General features: G+C 46.0%; 1 protein-coding gene across 2 annotated transcripts; it reads left to right on the top strand.

The window, feature by feature from the left end:
• Nucleotides 1–4733: 4733 nt before the first annotated feature.
• On the top strand, nucleotides 4734–7109 carry ADM (adrenomedullin). Of its 2 annotated transcripts, none has more exons than XM_030333499.1 (4): nucleotides 4734–4904; nucleotides 5374–5492; nucleotides 5644–5793; nucleotides 6005–7109. In XM_030333499.1, the coding sequence occupies exons 2-4, from the start codon at nucleotides 5395–5397 to the stop codon at nucleotides 6318–6320; spliced, it is 564 nt and encodes a 187-aa protein (XP_030189359.1). In that variant the 5' UTR covers nucleotides 4734–4904; nucleotides 5374–5394; the 3' UTR covers nucleotides 6321–7109. The 2 variants fall into 2 exon arrangements, with proteins under 2 accessions (XP_030189359.1, XP_030189358.1); XM_030333498.1 differs by having other exon boundaries at nucleotides 4737–4904; nucleotides 6002–7109.
• Nucleotides 7110–22644: the final 15535 nt, after the last annotated feature.

The following is a 22644-nucleotide window of genomic DNA, read 5'->3' on the forward strand; positions in this document are numbered from 1 at the left end:
CTAATATACCAAGTGCTTTCTTACCTCTAAGGCTTTGTATATGCTGTTTCCTCCATTTGGAACATGGTCCCCCTAGTTTTGCGTTTCCTTCAGAACACTTACCATAGTTTATAATCATGTATTTATTCTTTTGAAGATGTATTTACATCTGCCTACCCACCATGCTGTAAGCTCATTGAGAACAAGATGTTTGCATTAATCATTACTGTATGCCCAACATTCAGCACAGAGCTATGCATGTAATATGTGTTCAGTAAATAGTTGTTAAAGGAATAAATGCACTTTCAAATCACATAGCCCCATGCATAAGAATTGCTTCATTAAAGTCGTTCTAATCTGATAGCATAGGATCCCCACCTGGAGGCAGGCAGCATAATGGTTGCTCCTACACTTGATCTTAGCCAAAAGGCCGAGAAGCGATGGTTGCTCCTGTTAACACTTTTGGCTACAGATGACACCCAAATGGTCTAATCATCTCTTTTATAATCCATTTATTAATACCAATCATTGGGTCATCAGTAATAAATTTCTCTTGAAGTCATTTCATCTTATTCTGTTATAGCTGTTAGTATAACAAGCTTCTATATGTTTACCATCTTTTCTGTATTCTCTTTCATCTGTCTATAGCAACTTATATTCTTTAAGCTTCAAGGAGGCTTGTCACATATAAGGACTGATTTTTTACTATATTTTTAAAGTTTATTTATTTTGAGAGAGAGAGAGAACACCCACATGAGCAAGGGAGAGGGGCAGAGACAGAGGGAAAAACAGAATCGCAAGGAGGCTCCTCGTTGCCAGCACAGAGCCCAACGCAGGGCTCAGTCTAACAGTGAGACCATGACCTGAGCTGAAATCAAGAGTTGGACACCTAACCGGCTAAGCCACCCAGGTGCCCCAAGGACTGATTTATATATATACAATTGGTTTAGTAAACTCTACAACCCAATATGGGGCTCAAACTCCCCACTCTGAGATCAAGAGTTGTGTGCTCTACCAACTAACCCAACCAGGTACCCCAGGACTGATTGTTTCTGCACAAAAATGAGGCAGCAAATTGTATGCCTATTTTATACTTAAACTGGTTTATTTACATGTGCATTTTTCTGGAAAGGATCTATATTTTATTAGCTCCTCGGACAGGTCAGAGATTCCAAAGAAGTGCCAAGTTTTGAATCCTGCTTTATTTTTCCCTGTGAGTGATCAAATCTGTAAAACTGATTGTGTCCTTTCTCTAAACCACTTTGTGTTTAGAAACTTCCAGGAAGTTTCTTAAACCTTGTTTTCAAGTGGGCTTTGTAAACAAGCCCTTAGCTTAGCAGCATGGTTTTGAAACATGAATAACACATGCATTATGAACTTTCCTGTTTGAAAAAAGAGGCATCTGAGATAATTATGCAATGCACTGAGCTCCTCAGTTTTATTCTTCTTACTATCATTAATATAATATATTGCTTCTCATTATTTTTCTGCATGAGCTGAGTGTGGTCAAACTGGCTTTAGGGAATATGTCCATATATTAGCTGAGAAACCACCACAGTTTTTTTAAACTCCAAACATCACTAACAATAAGGCTTGGATTGAGGGCCTAAAAATAATTCAGTTGGAATGTAAAGAAGACACCAATTGAGACACCAGTATAACAAACATTCAGCATATTTGTGTGTCTTTACGTATGATTTCAGGATGCATACATTTATTACCCTGCTTTGGGGTTTATTTACAATCCGATCCTTTAAGAATTCTTGGGCACAAAAAAAGTGGGCCATCATTTACTAGAATTTCTTTCTTTTTTTGTCTTTCTCTTTTCTTGACAGTGAGATTTTAAAGATGTTTCTTCCTTCCCTTCCTTCCTTCTACTCAATATGAATCCAATCACTGCAGCTTGTTTGAAACTTCACGTTAACAAATTACCAGAAGCAGAACTCCTGTGAGGTTTTCTTCTAGATCCCACCGTGTAACTGAAAACACATTCGTGTGTGCGTGTGTGTGTGTGTTTCTTCTGAGATGATTAAGCGAACCAAAGTAGAATGGGAGAAAAAGATGCCAACATCTGGCAAATTTTGTATAATTTTATATATTTTTACAACGTATACCCTATGACCCCCCAACGGAACGCTCGGGCTCTTGTCGCTCGCTTACGCAAACGCGCGCGCGCGCAGACACACGCACACACTTTCGAAGATACGGTGTTCTAGCAAGATCCCGAGCTGCCAATTCAGTACTTAAAAAAATGGGGGGGAAATGATTGGCGAGGGTTTTCAAGCGTCAGATCTCTAAGCGCTAGAGCGCCAAGGGTCACCTGGGCTGATAAGAATTGCGCCAAGGCTCTCTCAGGTGGGAATTCCTGGTATCGCTGCTAAGTCGCTGGTGTAGCCACTGGAGCCGGGCGGAGCGGAGCCCAGTCTCCCCTCCAGGGTTTGCTTTGCTTGTTGAAGCAGCCCGTAGCTCAAAGCGAAGTTTGCATCTAGAGTACGCTTCGCGATCCTGCAGAGGAACTAAAGCCAATTCCCCCCCCCCCAACTCTCCACCCACTCCCACGGAATCATAGGCTCTCCAAAAAGACACAGAGAGGAGGCAACGAGGGACAGCACAGAGTCCTCTGCAGACCGACCGCCCAGGGCTGGTGGGAACTGGAAGGAACGAGTCCAGACCACGGGACCTACCCTGGCTGTGGGCCGGCGCCCAGCTGTCCTTGACCTTTACAGAAGTCGAGACTCGCGCGCCAGGGAAATGAAAGTAAAACCTGTCTTGGCGCGGACCCAACTGGAAGCTGGCGACAAGTAACTCGCATCCTCAGACAAAACTGACAGCCAGCCTGTCTTGGACAAGGTTGGAAGAGATGGGAAGTGGGAGAGAAGCAAAGTAGTTTGGCTGGGGGAGGCTCCTGGAAACAGCAGGCGCACAGTAATATCCACTGAGGTACCAACGGAAGAGCCGCCTGCTGCAGTGACAGCCCTGCAGCCCTCCAGGCGGCTGGAACCCAGCCACTATGCTGCGCTGCACCCCTCTGACCCCAGCCCTTGCGAGAGTCAGTGCCACAGCCAGAGTCAGGAATCTGCCCCCCAACCCTCAGCCGGAACTCAGGTCCATTCAGGTGATTCCCTTGGGGGAAGAGTCCTCAGAATAAATAACATCGGCGGCAGCCATTCCTTCCCGGGGTAAAATGTCCATGGTTCAGTCCTGAGAATGAAAAGGCCGCTGAACCAGCAGTATGTGGCCCAGACCAGGCCATTCCCTGCCACCTAGCGCCCAGTCTTCTTTGCAATGGGTCTCAGGACCAATTTGGCAGAGCAGGTAGGAAGCGTAGAAATCTGCAGAAGACATGTCATAGATGGGGAAACTTAATTTGCCCACGTTTACACAGCCTCGGGGTGGGGACTGGAAGCTGGTCGGCAGAGTCCCAATGGTCCCGGGACCACAGCCTCTTGGTCTAGGCACCAGGCTTCAGGACTTGCGAGTGGGGCAGTGGGTGGTGATAGGATACCAGAAGCCGGAATCCAAGAACTAGGGAGCCCCGCGGGGCTGAGTTCCCTTCCAGTTTGGCCCTCAGAAAAGAAGAAAATGAAGTCAAGAAGAGGTGAGGGAAGAACACAAAAGGGTGACAAACGTGCTTGGGGGTGACTCATCATGAACAGGCATAAATCCTTGGGCGGGGGCTAGGATTCTCCTCTCCCCCCTGACGGCATGATGACCCCAGCCTAGAAATATCCATGCCGCGCCCCGGTCTGCGGTGTTTGCTTCCCTGGCCGAGTTAGGACTTTATTGCTCCCTACCTTTGGTGTGACTTTGGTCAAATACCTCCTCTCTCTGAACTTCAATTTTCTCCTTGGGAAATGAGAACAGTAATGTTAACTTAACTCGCTTAACTCAAGGGTGGGTGTCTGGATCAAAGATCAGGATGTGACTGTTTTGTAAACTCTAAAGCGATTAACATAGGTGAAGCATTAGTGTGCTCCCAGGCTGTAAATCCACACGTTTACAATGGGTGAATGAAGTCTCCGAAGGTAGCCAGGCAAACTCTCAGGTTGTACCCTTGTAAGGAATAATTGGATTACAAGGGGAAGGAAACGAAACGGTGTCGTCCGTCCTAATTTTAGTTATTCCCATATTTCCAAATAGGCAACTAAATTCTGAAGCTTCAGATAATTCCCCCCCTCCAAATCCCAATTCTCAAATCAGCCTTCCCGAGCCTTGCCCTTATTGCGAAATCTTTCTAGCCCATCCCAGAACCTTGGAGTCTCATCCTCTCGGGGGGTGCTGGCGAGCCCCACTCCTCCAGTCTCTGCTCTGTGTCCTGCCCCTGCGGCTCTGCGGGAGTCTGGGGTCGCGGTCAGGTCAGGCGCCGAGCCGGCAGGGGGCGCGGTCCACTCGAGGCCACCGCTCCCGAGGTCCGGGGCTCGGGCCATACGCGTGGTACCTCCCGCTGACTGCTGCAGTTCCGTGCCAGTAGGCCTCACACTCTGGGTTGCCTAGGTCCTGAGTAAGGACCCCAAGAGGTTGTACCGGCCCTGCTTCTCCCTGGTTTATGTTCTGAAGATTTAGGCTTGTGGTAGTTCCTGAACCAATCTCTGGAGCTCATCTCTGAGCCCTCTGGGCATGAGGGACCCTCACCGCAATCCCACATCCTCGGGCTGCAATGCGCGCGCCCGAATGCAGAGGCCCGCGCGCGCCCGAGGGAAGAATGGGAGGGCGCGAGGGCAGCCCAAGCCCCGCCCCCTCTGCTCTTATAAAGCTGAGGCACCGGAGCCGGACACTCAGTGGTTTCTTGGTGACACTAGCCGGAACAGCTCGAGCCTTGCCACCTCTGGTTTCTCACCGCGGCTTGGACGGTGGGGTTTTGCCAGTGCCAGAGCGACGTCTCAGACTTTCACCTCCCAGACCTTGGCAGATCACCCCCTCAGCAGGTAGGCGCCACAGGCGGGGCGGGTTAGCGGGGGTGGGGGGGCGGTGGGAGGGCGGGTAGTGGGGGGAGGGACTTTAGAGTGCTGGAAACTGGGAGTGCTGGGTGAGGGGTACAACCCATTTTGGAAGGTCCTTCGCGGGTTGCGTCCTATATCCTGGGTCCAGCCGTGCACACAGCTGGAACTGCAGAGACCCACTCCCTTCTACTCCGCCAGCCAAATAACGAGAAGTTGGGCAGGGAACCTCTGGGAGCCTGGCGCTGGGTAAAGGCCTCCTCTGAGGGGCCCGTCACCCGCCCGGCGGGTGCAAATGCAGCTGGCGCCTCTCTGCGCCCGGGCGAGATAAGCGTCTGAGCCAGGCAGAGCGCGGGCTGAGCCTGCCCGAGCGGGGGGCCCCCACACGTCCTCCGTGCCCCGCCCGGGCCGTGCTACAGGCGGGGTGCTCACGCTCGGCCCCTCTCTCTCCTTCCAGGGTTTGCACATCGCTGCCGGCATGAAGCTGGTTCCCGTCGCCCTCATGTACCTGGGCTCCCTGGCCTTCTTGGGCGCGGACACTGCACGGCTCGACGTGGCGTCAGAGTTCCGAAAGAAGTGAGTCGCAAGCAGCTCCTTCCTCAGTCCTTGTACCTGGGAGACAAGGGAAACTGGCTGTAGGTCCCGAGGGGTTAGAAGTGAACGGGAGCCCGTCTGGACCGGGACCTCGCCTGGACGCACGCGAATCGAGTCTATTTGTGTTTTCTAGATGGAATAAGTGGGCTCTAAGTCGTGGCAAGAGGGAACTTCGGGTGTCCAGCAGCTACCCCACAGGGCTCACTTACGTGAAGGCCGGGCCAACCCAGACTCTCATTCGGCCCCAGGACGTGAAGGTCGCCACTCACAACCCCCAGGCCAGGTAACTATGCCCTGCGCCGAAGCGGGGTGGGCAAGGGGGAACTCTCCTCCACTACCCTGGCCCTGGGGATCTTCAGGGCTGTCTGGCAGTTCAGAGCGCGGTAGCAGTTTCCAGTTCCCTCTGGTCCTTGAATGGCTCGGATTCCTGGTGGCTGAGGCCAAAGCCCTGCTTGATGGGGGTCTCATGTTACCTTCCTTCCCTTCCCCAGCAGTCCGGACGCCGCCCGCGTCCGAGTCAAGCGCTACCGCCAGAGCATGAACAACTTCCAGGGCCTGCGGAGCTTCGGCTGCCGCTTCGGAACGTGCACGGTGCAGAAACTGGCGCACCAAATCTACCAGTTCACGGACAAGGACAAGGACGGCGTCGCCCCCAGGAGCAAGATTAGCCCCCAGGGCTACGGCCGCCGGCGCCGGCGCTCCCTGCCCGAGACTGGCCCCAACTGGACTCTGTCCCTGGAGCCACAGGCACGCGCGGTTCCGGCCTCCTCCCGGGTGCATCAGGTGCTCGACACCCTCCTTAAGATTTAGGCGCCTGTGGCAGCAGCGAACAGGCGCGCGTATGCATCCCGCTGGCTTCCCCTGGGGGCTGAGGGTTTCCCAGAGCCGAGCTCCTCAGCCGACGGAGACCGGGCTGAGACAGCCCTGCAGAGACCGGGAGTCCGGTAGGCACCGTCCAGCGGCGAGCCCTGGCTCTGCAGGAGCCCCTTCTCCTCGGAGGCACCGTTCCCTTCCTCCCAATCGGGCCCAGGTGCCCCGTGGGGGCAGAAGAATGTGAGGGAGTGTCTGCCAGACTCACGGAGAGGAGAAAAATTGAGATACAGATGCTTGAGACTCCCCCCCCCCACCCCCGCCCCACCCAGGGGCAGGGGTCTGAGTCCCTGCCGTGCCTACCCACAAACTGATTTCTCACGGGGGACTGTCACCCCACCGGGGCGCAAGCCCCACTATTACTTGAACTTTCCAAAACCTAGCGAGGAAAAGTGCAATGCGTGTTGTATATATAGAGGTAACTATCAATATTTAAGTTCGTTGCTGTCAAGATTTTTTTTGTAACTTCAAATATAGAGATATTTTTGTACGTTATATATTGTATTAAGGGCATTTTAAAGCAATTGCATTGCCCCCCCTCCCCACTTATTTTAATACGTGAATGTCTGAGCGAGATGGAACATTGCTGCGTGGAATGTGTGAGAGCGTGTGCGTGCAAGACTGATTACCTCTTGTGGAAGAAGGAAGCACCGTGTCTCTGTATATCTATTACATAAAATGGGTGATATGCGAAATAGCAAATCAATAAACTATCTCGATGCTGATTAATTCTCGGCTCACGAGTCTTAGGAGAGACGTTTCCCTTGGTCCTGGCGCGTCCGGGAGCCGCCTAGAGTGGGAAGGTGGCACGGCTGCTCCAGCGCGAGCCGGCCGTGTCCGCGCGCGGGCGGAGCTGTCCCGTGCGCTGCTCTCCTTGTGCTGCGCGCAGAGCGCCTGTCCTGCGAGCGGGTCCGGGCTTCGCGAAGGCTGCTCAAGTCGCAGCCTCGCGTGGCGGCCGGGCCGGGTTGGGTAGGGTGAGCCCTAGCGCAGAGGGGAGACTCGACTCTCTGCGTTGCGCAACAGAGTCCCAGATTTTATGGAGTTTCTCGCGGAACCCCGTGCGAAAAAGAAAACGCACCTCGGAGAGTTAGGGTGGTCTCCGAGGTCTTCTAAGTGAGGAGTTGTCCCGGGCTGCCGCGGTGTAAAAGTTAGAAGCTACTCCAGCAAAATGTTCGCATTGCTCCGGGAATCCGGCAGCCACGCCAGTAACCCCAATCTTCTGCCGGCCTGGTGCCCTAGCCAGCCGGCGGGCTCATCAGCGAGGCTGTGGCGCCCCCAGCCGGCAGCCGGGGAACGACCCGAGGGCCGTCAGGCGGTACGTGCGGTTTAATAAGTCCTCCTACGTGGGAGTCAGCACACAGCCCTAATGAGAGAGGAAAGAAAAAAACAGTTTGCAGATGCCAACCAGGGCCGGCCCCCCCCAGACCTGCACGGCGGCTCCCTGTTCTGGGACCGTGACTCAGCGCCCACACGCTGCGCAGCGTGCAGCTGCTGGCCGGAGGCGGGCGGGACGGACGTGCCGCCGGAATCGTGCGCCTCTGACGGCCTGAGACCTTCATTGTTCCGCCTTCTCTTGCGGCTCTCCTCTTCCTTCCTCCTCCCCAAGTTTTTTCATTTTTTTCTCCACTTCTCTCCAGGCTGCCTTTTGCTCCCTCCTTCCTTCCTCCGCCTAGCTTTATCATCTTAGAAGGTTGACCCGCGTTCCGGTGATAGAAGGTGGACACTAAGCCTCAGTGAGTGACTAGAAGGTCAGAGGACCTGGGAACAGGACAGAAGGCGAGGATAAGAGGAAGCACCCCTGATTTTGATTTCCCTGCCCCATTTGTCTCACCCGACGTCCTGGGAACCCAGGATGGAGATCAACTGCTTGTCCTTTTCAGCAAGTGTCCCTAGCCTTTCCACTTCAAAGCATGGCTGAAATGTTGGTGTTTGTAGGTGATCTCAGAAACCTTCCTGGTGGAGAAAAATCTGAGTTTGGAGAATGGAAATGTTTCCAGCAGCCTGCCTTTTCCTGGACCTTTTGCACCCTTTTCTTTTTTTTCTTTCTTTCTTTCTTTTTTTTTTGCCTTTTTCTTCTTCTTCCTGTTTTTTTTTTTTTTCTTTTTTGGTTTGTTGTTTCAATTTTTTATTTAAATTCCAGTTAGTTAACATACAGTGTAATATTGGTTTCAGGAGTAGAATTTAGTGTTTCATCACTTACATATAACACCCAGTGCTCATCACAGCAAGTGCCTGCCTTAATGCCCATCACCCATTTAGCCCATCCCCCACACCTGCTACCCTGGGGGCCAGGTATAGTTACTTTCAGAAAAAAACCTGTATATACAGTAGCAAAAGAGATCAGTCCTAGGTCTGGGGTCCATATTAATAGTGTCAGTATTCATACAGTTCATTGTCCTATTTGATCTTAATTTTGTGAGGTTCATCAAAATTGAGAAGGTTACAAATGCAGCAACTGACCATCCTTGTCATCAAGGGTCTTTTAATAAAAATTCAGAGAGAACTCTGTGCCAGTCATTGTAAAAGGTACAGGGCATGTATGAATGAAGGAGTGACTAAAAACTCCAGCCATGGAATTTCTGTGTCAGTGAGTGGTTCTGGGTGGTCTGAAGGGGCTATAGAAGCTGCAGAGAGTAGCAAACACTTCGGCCTCGCAGACAGTGGCTCAGGATTAAATACCCTTTTCCTTGAACCAAGGTTTGTCCTACAGCCACAGAACCCTCCAGCCAAACCTCACCCTGGCAGGACTTCAGGCAGGAGACAAAGCTGCCAAAGGCAGGTTGGACACTAGCTTAGGGCTGTTCTGAGCAGGGAATGAGCATCTAGCCTTTAGCTCAAGGAGTCTTATGACTCCCTTCAGGGAATCCAAGGCAATGAAGGAGATGGTTCAGCTCAGAGACGAACGAGGCAGCTGCTCGGCTGGAGTCCTTCCCTACTGAAAACTTTGTGACTGGAGATGTGTCTGAACAGACAGAAGACCCTCCTATGACCAGTGTGGTATAAGTTCAGAATTGACTGAAGGTCACCATCAAACCCTGGGACCTTCTCTGTGAGCCATTCAATCTACCTTCTGGATTTTTTTCATAAGGTGTTGAAGCTTGTCAGGATAAGGCCTCCTAATGCCAAGAGCACATCATTTATCAACAGTGATGAGTCATTTGTGAGCTGATTCGACATGTCCTCAGCTGAGTAGTCACAACTTTTATCTTTAGCTACTGTTGCTGGCTGTGGGAATGGTACCATCCACTTGTAATCAGATGAAGGATACTGGGCAATTTCTTGAGAAGCCAAACACCTTGGCTGAACAGGAGTGGAAGGGAGTTATGGGGGAGGATAGAAACGGATTCTTTTCTTAGCACCCGCTTTGTATCATATATTCTCCTAGCCACTTTGTACACCTGATCTCATTTAAGTCTTTTTTTAAAATATTTTTTTAAAGGTTTATTTATTTTAGAGAGAGAGAGAGAGAGCACGAGCAGTGAAGGGACAGAGAAAGAGGGGTACAGAGGATCCAAAGTGGGCTCTTTGCTGACTGCAGACAGTCCGATGCAGTGCTCAAACTCACAAACCATGAGATTGTGACCTGAGCCAAAGTTGGATGCTTAACCGACTGAGCTACCGAGGCACCCCTATCTCATTTAATTCTTAGAGCAGCTTTCTAAAATAGGTGTTATTATCTCTACTTGTAGATAAGAGAATTAAACCTCAGAGACACAAAGGAATTTAGCCACGGTCACACAGTGAGTAGTAAGTGCTAGAGTCTGAATTTGCACCCAAGTGCTATAGTCTATTTTAATGCTACAAATACATGGAGAGTAAGTGGGATAATTTTAACATTTGGATTTTCGGGCCAGGTGTCCCCAAATGTCCTCTAATATGAAGATGGCTTGGGTAGGTGATTTACACCTGTGGTTCTGGAAGGTTTACATGAGGCTGGTAGGACTGGAAGGGAAAACGTCTTTAGTGGTATGCTCAGTGAGTGCAAAATAAATAAATGAAGTGAGTTTTAAAATTCTTGGTCCTAGTTTGAAGCAGGGGATATAAATCAGGAATAGCTTTCCCCCCCCTGAGCTAAGCCACTGACCTCTTTGGTTTTCATTGCCAAATATAGTTAGAACATACCCTGAAGGCCTCAAGAGCTGGCTTCTGAGGGGAAGGCCTTCTGAGCTATTCCTGGCCAAACACAGTCCCACTCTGTAGGTCTTTAGTCGCCTGTAAGAACACCTGTGTCTACAAAGCTACAAATAGAGTTTCCACTCTTGAGGTGGAACCTTTTGTCTTTGGCAATTGTTGCCCAAGGCAGCTTTTCAGAGGCTGTTGTAAGCTGACTGCTGTAAGTTGAAGGCTGCCCCTCCTTTCCTCAGCCAAGGAGAAGGCCTTGTTATCCTGGGTCCTACGGAGATTTCTGCCAAAACTGGATTGGAGGCTTGATCTCCATTTGCATGGGACGAAGGGTGAGGCTAGATAGCTATCTGGTGGTCCCACTGGTCTTATTCCAGAGCTATTTTGGAACATTCTGGAAAAACAATAAAATGACTGTGATCACACAGGTGGCTGAATTTAGTAGATTATTGTGCATTTATCCAATAGCAGGAAAGTACTTCTGAGTATTAAGATGAGTTTTTGAAACATAAAAAAAAAAATGCCTTTTCCTTATTATACGATATTTATTCAGTGAAGAAAAAAGATTCACCTTTCATACCACTCCTAGAGATAGCTACTATTAATATCTTAGTATATACCCTTTTGGACATTTATATATATAATACATATACATTTATATACAAATTGAACTCAAGTGCAGAAAGCTGAATTAAACATATTCCTCAATTTTAAGCAAACTGTCATTACCAGTCTATTCTGGGCTTCTCTCTTGTTTCATTTTAATTATTTAATTTTTTCTCCTTTAATATCCATACCCCTTTCCATTTCCTTCATAGGAACCCTCTTTAACATGTCTTTATGATGATTTATATTCCCTCTCTCTTTCTCCATATATATATGTATATATTCTTTAAAAAAATTTTTTTTAACATTTATTTATTTTTGAGAGACAGAGAGAGACAGAGCATGAGCAGGGGAGGGGGAGAGAGAGAGAGAGAGGGAGACCTAGAATCCGCAGCAGGCTCCAGGCTCTGAGCTGTTAGCACAGAGCTTGACACGGGACTACAACTCACGAACTGCGAAACCATGACCTGAGCCGAAGTCGGACACTCGACCGACTGAGCCATCCAGGCACCCCTGTATATACATATATATACTCTTGATCCTTTTATTCTGTTGGAGTGTTTGTTTTTTTCCTGTTGACTTGAAATACTACCTAATGATTAAGAATATTAAAGTCCATCATGTTCGCACATTCCTATTTTTCCTTTTTGTGGAGTGTGCTTTTTTTGCCATACAAAACTTATAGATATTTATGTAATCAAAGTTACCAATCTTTCCCTTTATAATTTCTGTCTTTTAAAAAATGTTTATTTACTTTTGAGAGAGAGAGAGAGCACAAGTGGGGAAGGGGCAGAGAGAGAGGGAGACAAAGAATCTCAAGCAGGCTCCAGGCTCTGAGCTGTCAGCACAGAGCCCAACACGGGGCTCAAATCCATGAGATCATGACCTGAACAGAAGTCAGATGCTTAAGTGACTGAGCCACCCAGACACCCCTATAATTTCTGTCTTTCTTGGTTTCCTTAGGGTCTTTCTGTGTATTTTAGAATATTTGCCTATTTTTCTTTTAACACTTTTTAAAAATGTATTTATTTTTATTTTTTTAGAGAGAGCATGAGCTTTCTTTTATTTTTAATTATTTTAATTTAATTTAATTAAAAAAATTTTTTTAAATGTTTATTTATTTTTGAGAGAGACAGAGTGTGAACGGGGGAGGGGCAGAGAGAGAGGGAGACACAGAATCTAAAGCAGGCTCCAGGCTCTAAGCTGTCAGTACAGAGCCCGATATGGGGCTCGAACCCAGGGACTACAGGATCATGACCTGAGCTGAAGCTGGTCACTTAACTGACAGAACCACCCAGTCACGCCTATTTTATTTTAGATAGAGCATGTGGCGCAAATCAGGGAAAGGGGCAGAGGGAGAGAGAAAGAATCTTAAGCAGGCTCCATGCTGAGTGTAGACCTTAACACAGGGCTTGATCCCGCCCATGACGCTGGGATCATGGACCTGAACCAAAATCAAGAGTAGGGTGCCCAACCGACTGAGGCACCCAGATGCCTCTCTTCTAACACTTTTGTAATTTCATTTTGTATATTTAATATTTTTATGCAACTGGAATTTATTTTGGTGTATAATGTGAGGTAGGGATTTAACTCGATTTCTTTTCTCCCAAATCGTTGGCCAGTTGCCTAGTACATATACTAAGTAGTACACATTTTCTGCAGGATTTAAGAGGTTTCCTTTATCATATACTACAGAGGTTTTCAAGCTGTGTTCTATAGAGCCACAGGATTTTCCTGAGTTATTTCTGTAGATTCCTGGAGAGACAAAGAGGAAGCAAAAGAGCCAGATTCCTACTGCAGCTTCAGATGGAGCAGTCCTATTCTTTTTTTGTTTTATATGTTGGGGCTCTATGTCAGATTTTATTTGAAGAGAGTTCATCTGCCTGCAAATCAGTAATATAATAAATTCTTTTTTTTTTTTTTTTTAGTTTTCATTTTAATTCCAGTCAGTTAACACAGTGTTCTATTAGTTTCAGGTGTACAATATAGTGGTTCAACAATTCCACACATCATCCTGTGCTCATCACAAGTGCACTTCTTAATCCCCATCACCTATTTAACCAATCCCCCCACTCCCTAAATTCTTAAACACTAAATACTTGAATTTGCTTCTGGTCCTTTTATTCTCTTCTATTGCTCAGTCCATCTCTCCCTGTATTCGTTTTACAATTAAAAAAAATTATTATGCAATTTTTCAAGCATACACAAAAAATAGAGATAATAACATGAACTTCCATATGCCTATTGTCAAAATCTAATACTTATCAGGGGCACCTGGATGGTTGGGTTAGTGGAGCATACAACTCTTGATCTTGGGGTGGTGAGTTCAAACCCCACACTGGGTGTAGAGTTTACTTAAAAATAAAATAAAAATTGGGGCTCCTAAGTGCTCACTCGGTTGAACGTCTGACTCTTGATTTTGACTCGGGTCGTGATCCCAGGTTCGTGGGATCAAGCTGTGCATCAGGCTTTGCACTGAGCATGAAACCTGCTTAAGATTCTTTCTGTCTCCTTCTGCCACTCTCTCCAGCTTGCACACACACACTCTCTCTCTCTCTCTTTTTCTATCTCTTTAAAATAAAATAAACATATAAACTAACACTTATCAAGAATTTGCCATGCTTGGGGCGCCTGGGTGGCGCAGTCGGTTAAGCGTCCGACTTCAGCCAGGTCACGATCTCGCGGTCCGTGAGTTCGAGCCCCGCGTCGGGCTCTGGGCTGATGGCTCAGAGCCTGGAGCCTGTTTCCGATGCTGTGTCTCCCTCTCTCTCTGCCCCTCCCCCGTTCATGCTCTGTCTCTCTCTGTCCCAAAAATAAATAAACGTTGAAAAAAAAAATTTAAAAAAAAAAGAATTTGCCATGCTTAATTCATCTATCCCAATTTTGTTTTGTTTTTTGTTTCTTGCCAAAGAACCTGGTTTTCTTTTCCTTCCTTCCATCCTTCCTTCTTTACTCTCCTGTCTACTGTCCAGACACTATATCATTTCACCCCCACACACACTTCTATATACATGTGTTTTAAAAAAAAAATCTTTCTTACATAACCAAATGCTATTGTCGCACTTAACATTAACAGTAATTTTGTGGTATCATCTCATACCCATTCCATAATCAAATTTGCCTTATTGCCTCAAAAATGTCTTTTGACAGTGGTTATTTCAAAACAGACTCCAAATAAGAATGTTGTATCTCTAAAGTTTCTTTTAATCTTGAGCAACCCCTCTCCCTTTTGTTTTTATGCCATAGACTTGTTGAAGAAAACAATGTTTTCATAATTCACATTTAGAACTTTTATTATTAAGGGGTGCCTGGGTGGTTCAGTCGGTTAAGCATCTGACTTTGGCTCAGATGATCTCATGGCTTGTGAGTTCAAGCCCTGGGTTGGTCTCTGTGCTGACATCTCAGAGCCTGGAGCCTGCTTCAGATTCTTCGTCTCCCTCTCTCTCCCCCTCCCCCACTCACGCTCTGTCTCTCTCTCAAAAATAAATACACATTTAAAAATTAAAAAAAAAAAGAACTTTTATTATCAAGATAAATCTTGATTCTCCATTTCCCTGTGCTTGTGTAAACTCAGCCAGAACATCCTGGCCTGCTCACTTGTCAGGGTCGGGTGGGGCCCTGGAGTGGTCAATGTTGTAGTATTTCTTACAGAGACAGAGTATCTTGAACTGTTAATCTTTGTGCTTTTCTTTGCTACACTTTTTCCACTTGACCTTTTCCCTAGTAAATCAGAGGCATTGCCTGGAAGAGAATTAGGATTGGTACAACCGGAATGCAAAGAGAAAGAAACAGTCAGAATAAAACAGTCAATGTTCAGTTTTCTGACTTTTAAAATAGCCTCTTGAAGCCCACATCGTGAACAATAGTTTTGAAAGCCAAAGCCTTTAATTTGCAGAGAACCAGGTTTTGTTGAGAGAAGAAAAAGCCCTTGAGAATCAAAAGGAAGGCCCGGAAGCCTGAGGGATTGGGTTTTGCCCTAAGGACATATTGGAAACAGTCTAGAGAGAGTGCCAGACTAAGCCCTTTCACCCAAGCATCCTCTGGCCTGGAGGAGGGCTGGTACCTAGGAGGCTGGAGGGAGGCCTGGGGAAAAGCCCCACCATGAAGAGGACAGCACCCTCCAGAGACTGCCGCCAGTCAGCCACAGGAAGCCTATGGAGGCTGATCAATGCCTGGAGCTCATCCGCCTTTTGAGTGAGTCCCACTGTTGCTGAGCTGAAGAGCCTCATTAGCTGTGTTTTTGTTTGGTTGGTTGGGTTTTTTTGTTTTTTTGTTTTTTGTTTTGTTTTTTTTACCACTGCAGGGCAGGTGCAGGTGGGGGTGTGGGGGGAGAAGTATCTTTCATCATCAGCCACACTCAGGTGGCCCAGCAGAAGTGATGCTTGCCTGTGCCCACAGTCATTGTTGAGCCCCATCTTGGTTGCTCTGTGTGGTAGAAGACATTATGAAGTCACCCCCAGCTTCTTAGACCAAAGTGTGGGCACTTTACACCAAATGGGTGGTGGAGATACAGGGTGAGTCACCCACCTCTGTATTTGGGTGGGACCGGACACTGAAAGATTCAGTGCATTATATTCGCAAGTCACACGTGGGACAGGATCTCCTAGCCTACTTTCACTCTTGTGCTCTAGTTTTTGTCTGAATTGGATGGGTTTGTTTCTCCAGTTAAAGCAGTGATCTTTAACCTCTTCTGCCCGTTAAAATCACCTGGAGGAGGGGTGCCTGGCTGGCTCAGTTGGTGGAGAGTTGATGACTCTTGGTCTCAGGGTTGTGAGTTTGAGCCCCATGTTGGGTGTAGAAATTACTTAAAAATAAAATATTTAAAAATAAATTGAAATAAAATAAAATAAAATCACTTGGAAGAGGTTAAAAAAAAAAAAATACTGACCCCAAGCCCTGATGAGGGACTAGAAGGCAAGCTGAGGGCCAAGCACAAGCTAGCAACCCCCCACCTTGCCCACCCCCACCACCAAGGTAGGATATGTATAATATTCTCAGGGGCTCCTGGATGCCCAAGAACAAAGGAAAGGACAGAAAACAAATGGTTAAACTGATACGATTACAAAAAAAAGGGCAATCTTATCAATAGCCTAAAGTCCAGGAACTCTCTACTGTCTTTTCTGTTTGTTTGTTTGTTTGTTTATTATTTATTTTTGAGAGTGAGAGAGACAAAGCATGAGCAGGGGGGTGGGCAGAGAGAGAGGGAGAGACAGAACCCGAAGCAGTCTCCAGCTCTGTGCTGTCAGCACAGAGTCCTATGCAGGGTTCAAACCCACAAACTGTGATATCATGACCTGAGCCAAAGTCTGATGCTTAACCAACTGAGCCACCCACGTGCCCCATCCCTACTGTCTTAATGTTAATGCTCTGCTAGAGGGAAAAGCAACCTTAGCTTAACAATAGGTAGGCCTCCAGTAATCTGTAAATTCTCTTTAGCATATGGAAATTCCTTTAAGAAACATCTTCTTGACTTTACCTCCCCCAACTCCTTAGTATGTAACCAGTCACTCTTCACAACCCCAGTGCAGCTCTTTCTGGCCATGGGTCCCGTCCCCCCGTGCTTTAATAAAATCACCTTTTTGCACCAAAGATGACTTCAATAATTCTTTCTTGGCCATTGGCTCCAAACCCCACCATCACCCTGAAACTTCATCAGGCCCCATCCCAAACCAGTTGAACTAGGTTCTCTGTGGGGCATAATGCCATTGTGTGATTTTGAGTAAAATTTTATTTTTGTGAGACCACTTAACTTTATTCAGCCCAGACGTTATCACTCTTAAGCTATTTCAAAAATGTACCCCAGTGATCATAACAGACTGAGACCAATAGTTAGTTTGCTTATTTAGTTTTTTAGTTGTTAGTTTTAGATTTAGGGTTGTATCCAGTAACACAGCCAGAAATAGGAGGGTTAACTGCAGCCATTAGGGACAGGTGTTTGGCAAGAACACCAGCCGCAGGTGACGGGAAGAAGGCCAGCCTAGGACGAGGTAACAGACAACAGATGGTTTTGCTATAAGGAACTGGCATCAAGGAGGAACAGTAGGAAGTAACAAGGCATCATGAATGGCAGAGAACACAGCAACAGGCATTATAGGAGCAGAAGATAGGCAGGCCTCAGGGATGTCCAACTATAGAAGACAGAGAGAGGACAATGCTTGTGACAGCTTGTCATGGGCTGGATTGTGTTTCCCCTCCCCAAGTGCATATGTTGTAGTCTTACCCTTCAGAACCTTAGGATGTGACTGTAATTTGGAGATAAGGCCTTTATTTATTTATTTTTTTATTAAAAAAAATTTTTTTTTTTAACGTTTATTTATTTTTGAGACAGAGAGAGACAGAGCATGAGGAGGGGCAGAGAGAGAGGGAGACACAGAATCTGAAACAGGCTCCAGGCTCTGAGCTGTCAGCACAGGGGCTCGAACTCACGGACCATGAGATCATGACCTGAGCCGAAGTCGGATGCTTAACCGACCAAGCCACCCAGGCGCCCCGGAGATAAGGCCTTTAAAGAGATAATTAAAGAAAAATGAGGTCTTGTGTGTGGGCCTTAATCGAGTATGACTGGTGTCCTTATACAAAAAGGAGATTAGGACACAGACAACAAGTAGACTGAAGGATGACCATGTGAGGGCACAGTGAGAAGGCAGCCATCTGCAAGCCAAGAGGAAGGCCTCAGAAGAAACCAAACTAGTTTACACCTTGATCTTGGACTTACAGCCTCCAGGACTGTGAGAGAAAACGTCAGTTGTTTAAGCCATCCAATTTATGGCATTTTTGTTACGGCAGCTCTAACTATTGTCAGAGGGATCAGCGAGAACAGGGCAGGGCTTTAGTCCTGGAGATAGGATATCATGTCTGATACCAGGCATACAACAAGGGTCAAGGAACCAGCACTGGGTCACTGATTAAAGGCAAGCAGGATGTCATTCAATCAATCAATCAGCAATCTTTTTTTAAGCTCCTACTCTGTTGTGGGCCCTGTTCCAGGCACTGGATATACTGCTGTCGCAGTGGTCCAGATGAGACATGATGTTGACTTGGATTAGGAGGGTAGCAGTGAATGAGCAAATTGGACACTGAAACAATCCCAACATGGAAGTGATGCTCCTTTAAGACTTCCTGAGCAGGCATGTACCTACCTACAGAGGGTTTTAAATGACTTCATTTTCAGAGAGAAGGAGCTGTGGGAGCAGGGAAGAGGCAGGTTACTTATAACTAATCCAGGTAAATGATTTGTCTCATTGGGAGAAAGTAAAGTTTCAGTTTACATGAAGTTTTCACTGGCATCTAGGTTAACAAATGTGGACATTTCCCCTGAATGTCTCCATCCCATGTTCCTTAGTCTAACACATGACTTTCCAACTTTATCTTAATTTTATTAGTTTTCCTAAAACATCAAAGTTTCTTTCCCAGCCCATGTTTCAGTGGAAAACTCAAGCGTTTCCAGGCAATAACTCCATCATCTGTGCCACTGTAGACAATCATCAGATAAACTTCCGTAATTCATACCACATCTGCTCTCCCAGCTCCGTATGACCTGGAGCATAAAAAACAATCCTCCAAATAATTTTTTTTCCCAAAATAAGCATTCATTCTGAATTTCCCCCACCAATTTTCTATTAAATGAGAGAAAAATTGTCAACACTGAATCATCCAACTTTTATTAAAAGCTGGGAAGTCTTTCAAAGCTTTCAGAGTAAACTGTTCTGTTAAACATGACAAGTAGATAATGGGAAATAGTTGCATCTATATGGTTCTTGTTGATATCTTTGCAAATTCTGGTAACTGGGGACTGCCTGAATATAGGCATTCTTCTCTACTTTATCACTGTGGAGGACTCTTTCCTCACCCCATTATTTGAAAAATTAAAGTGATGTGAGAGCCCAAACTGATTTGTACTCTGGCCTTGTTTCATTCAGCAGGCAGCATGGGGGAGGAATAAAGGACATAGGCTTTGAAGTCAGGCAGCCTTGAGTTTGTACATGGATTCTTCCTCCACCTAGCCCTGTAATTTTGGGCAAATCCCATAACCTGAGTCTCAATTTCATTAGCTATAAAGTGGGGATAATAATATTTACCTTATAGGCTTGTTGTGAGGACAACGTATATGACAGCTTCAACTCTGTGCCTGGCAGTGTAGTAAATGCTCATTAAATGGCAGCTGTTTTTAATAGTAACAACCAAGGATGCTCTGATTAAAAAAAAAAAAAAAAAAAAAACAAAACACCTGCTCTTTCCCCATGCTACAACCCAAAGCTGAAACAATGGTTGTACCACTTCACCTTGGATTAATAATCATCTTTAAAATGAGGAGATGAAATCAATGACATCTCAGTTTCCTCCCTTACACAACATTCTAAGATCTTATACTCAGTGAGAAATGAGCAGTGAAGAGCAGAAGGAATTAAACTATCTTCTCTGATCAGTTGCTCTGGAGGGTCAAGCTTTGCTTCACTAGTACATCCGGTTACAAAGCTTATAGGATTATGTCTTTTCAAGAGAGCTTGGAGGAGGAGGCCTGGGTGGAGAGTACCAGCTAACTTCAAGGCTGCAAAAACAATTCTTTCTTCAGGGTAATAGAATGAGAGCAAAGGGATGTTTGACCTTTTCAAGATGTTTTTTAATGCAAAATACAAGGTATGCACATAATCTTGTTTTCTGACCAATCCTTTAAAAAATCTGGCATATTAATGACTTTACTTAAAAGCATGAAGATGGGAGCCAGAAGGAAACTTTTCTTTCTGAACAATGACTGAAAAGGGAATTCTAATGAATATTTTGGCATACAGATCTCATTTTCTGGCTGCTGCAGGACCCAAGAGCCAGTAGGTCATAATTAAAGCCAATAATGGCAACTCCAGACAGTTATCCAAATATTTTCCTGGTGCTGTCAATTCTCTGCATTAAATGATTTAACATCATATTTGGGGAGTGTAGAACATACATGCAGAGAGGGAATTAAATGTTGATAGGAATTCTGGAACATTTGCTGCAAGTTGCCCCAAAAGATACTGTTTATTACATTCAAAGGAATTATAGAATGTTTTCCTTGGTAGATAATTTTGAAGGACCCTTTCAGTGCAGAGAGCTGTGAAGTATGTCCTTAAATCCTCAGAACAAGATCACATTTTCTGCAGGAAAGAAGAAAATTACGTGCTTGGGGCTGAAGCCCCATGTTATGTAAATAAATGAACTTGTCCTACCTCTACTACACCTTTCAGGAATGTTCTCTTTGATCACCAGGAGCTGCTAATGCTGCAGATGTAATTGTGTAACTTACAAAAAGCCAAAGCTACTCACTTTTCTGTCAATTGCACTTCCAAAAAGAAAACCCATAAATATATCTGTTTGTAAAATCTGTCTAGGAGGGGTGCCTGGGTTGCTCAGTCGGCTGAGTGTCTGACTCTTGATTTTGGCTCAGATCATGATCTCACAGTTCGTGTGTTCAAGCCCTGCATTGGGTTCTGTGCTGACAGCGTGGAGCCTGCTTGGGATTCTCTCTCTGCCTCTCCCACTGCCCCCCTCCCCCTCAAAATAAACAAAATAATTTTTTTTAAAAAGTCTGTTTAGGTTCTTGGAACAAGGTCTTGAATTTTGTCTTTTTTTTCTGTAACAAGTTTTGTAACTTTAAAAATAGTGACTCCACAAAATCCTTCAGCCCCATCTCCACCCTCCTCCATCTCTCCTTTAAATGATAAAAAAGTTACCCCCTGGATGGAATTTAAGCAGCTCAATCTAAAGTGGGGCTGAGAGAGCACAAAGCACCATTGGGGGATGAAATAAACTGGCCTGTTACTTCTTAAAGACAAAGCTGGATTTACTCTGCAAAACAGTTCAGCAAAAATTTGGGTTCCAAACTCTAGTGCTGTGCTGTGGCAATGGAAACTTTCCAGCCACAATTTGAAGTTAGGAGCCAAGCACAAAACTGAGGCAAGGAAGACATTTGAGGCCAAACCAGACAGTGATCTTGGCACTGCCTGCTCCTGAGCCCAGAGCTACAGTGGCTGTGAGGTGGTAAGGTCCTTAAATCTCTAGGTGCACCAGAGACCAGATTTGAAAACTCCTTGAATCCCCTATCTTTCTCTACCCACACGTTTCACCCCAAGTTTTATATTGTAAGAGATGGTGAAAATGCTGTGAGGTGAATAGACAATTCTTAGGGCTATTTCCACTTAATCATACTTGGGTTTCTCTGCGGCCTCCCCACCAAGTGTGAGCAACTCCTTGACATTGAGCAAGAGAACATGAGACTCACAGCCACAGCCTCTGCCTCTGTGATCTGGCCACTCTGTGGCAGTCACTGTCCTATCTGACCTACAGAACCAGGCAGGCATCTGGCTTGAGGGTGGGGGGCGGGGGACTTTTTTTGGGTTCTTTTGTCAAAATGCACAGAGTCCACTCGAGAAGACTATATTCTCCACATTACAAGATGGCAGTGTGCCAGTTTCTGGGCCAGCTGGCTGACTCAGAGATGAGGAGACTATTCCATGACACTTTGTTTTCATTCCAGCTCAAAGGGTAAAAAATGTGAAACTTTGCTGCCACCTGCTGCTTCCTTAGAAATAAATTCTTGAAATGATTCTAGGATGGTTATGCATTGGTTTATTTTAGCAAAAAGCCTTGAAGAATTTGGGGGATTTCAGAATATATGTTTATGTAGTTGGATACCATCTGGTCTGTCACTTCCTAGGATGGATTGTTGGGCCACACACGTGGCTTCCTTCTTTTTGGCCATTAATTCCTGTCTGCCTATCCTTTGGTATAAGCTGGGTAGGGGGCAGGAGGGAAGGGCAGATTCCCTGACTGACCCCAGACAACCTTCCAAGGGAGTTCATACAGGGCTCTTGGCCAATGAGATTTAGGTTTGGAAGTCCTTTCTTCACAGGCTCATGAAGTCCTAGAAGTCAAGACTGAAGGCAAATTCCTCAAGCACTGGCTGTTCTCCCAGGGGTGTACCAGTGAGTAGTATTCCTCAGAAATACCTGTTGGGAAGTAGTTTCCTCAGCAGAGGTGGCTGTAAATCTTGGGATGAGGTTCCTTTGTAATGTCTCCAAATGTTTTCTTGAGGAAACAGAAGCAGATTAAGGAAGAGGGCCCCCTAGGAAAATGAAGGTAGCCCGATTTTATTCACTTCCAGGTGAGAATTCTTGAGCTCAGGTTAGATCAACAGAGGGAAAAGCACAGTGAAGAGCATGGGAAGAGTTAGTAGTCATATGCTTAGATGGGCCTGATAAGGGTCCTTAGTCATCTTAGTAGAGGCACCCAGAGCACAGAGATGTCCTAGTCTTGACTATATTAGTAGTTGTTGCTGCTCCAAATCCGAAAGTGGGATTTTCCTCTGCATTCTCCAGGAAGATCCATTTGTATGTAAATGAGTTCCTTTCCATTGTCTTCTAAGAATTCGTTTGACCAAGAGCTTTTTATTGGCAGAGATTAATGAATCTATTAAGTGTGTTTTTGTATAATTCTAAGTGCCTATTCTTCCTCTTAAAAAAAAAAAAAAAAGTAAGATCCGGGACTTCGTAGATGGAAGGAA

Source organism: Lynx canadensis, chromosome D1, assembly GCF_007474595.2.
Source record: "Lynx canadensis isolate LIC74 chromosome D1, mLynCan4.pri.v2, whole genome shotgun sequence".
NCBI lineage: Eukaryota > Metazoa > Chordata > Mammalia > Carnivora > Felidae > Lynx > Lynx canadensis.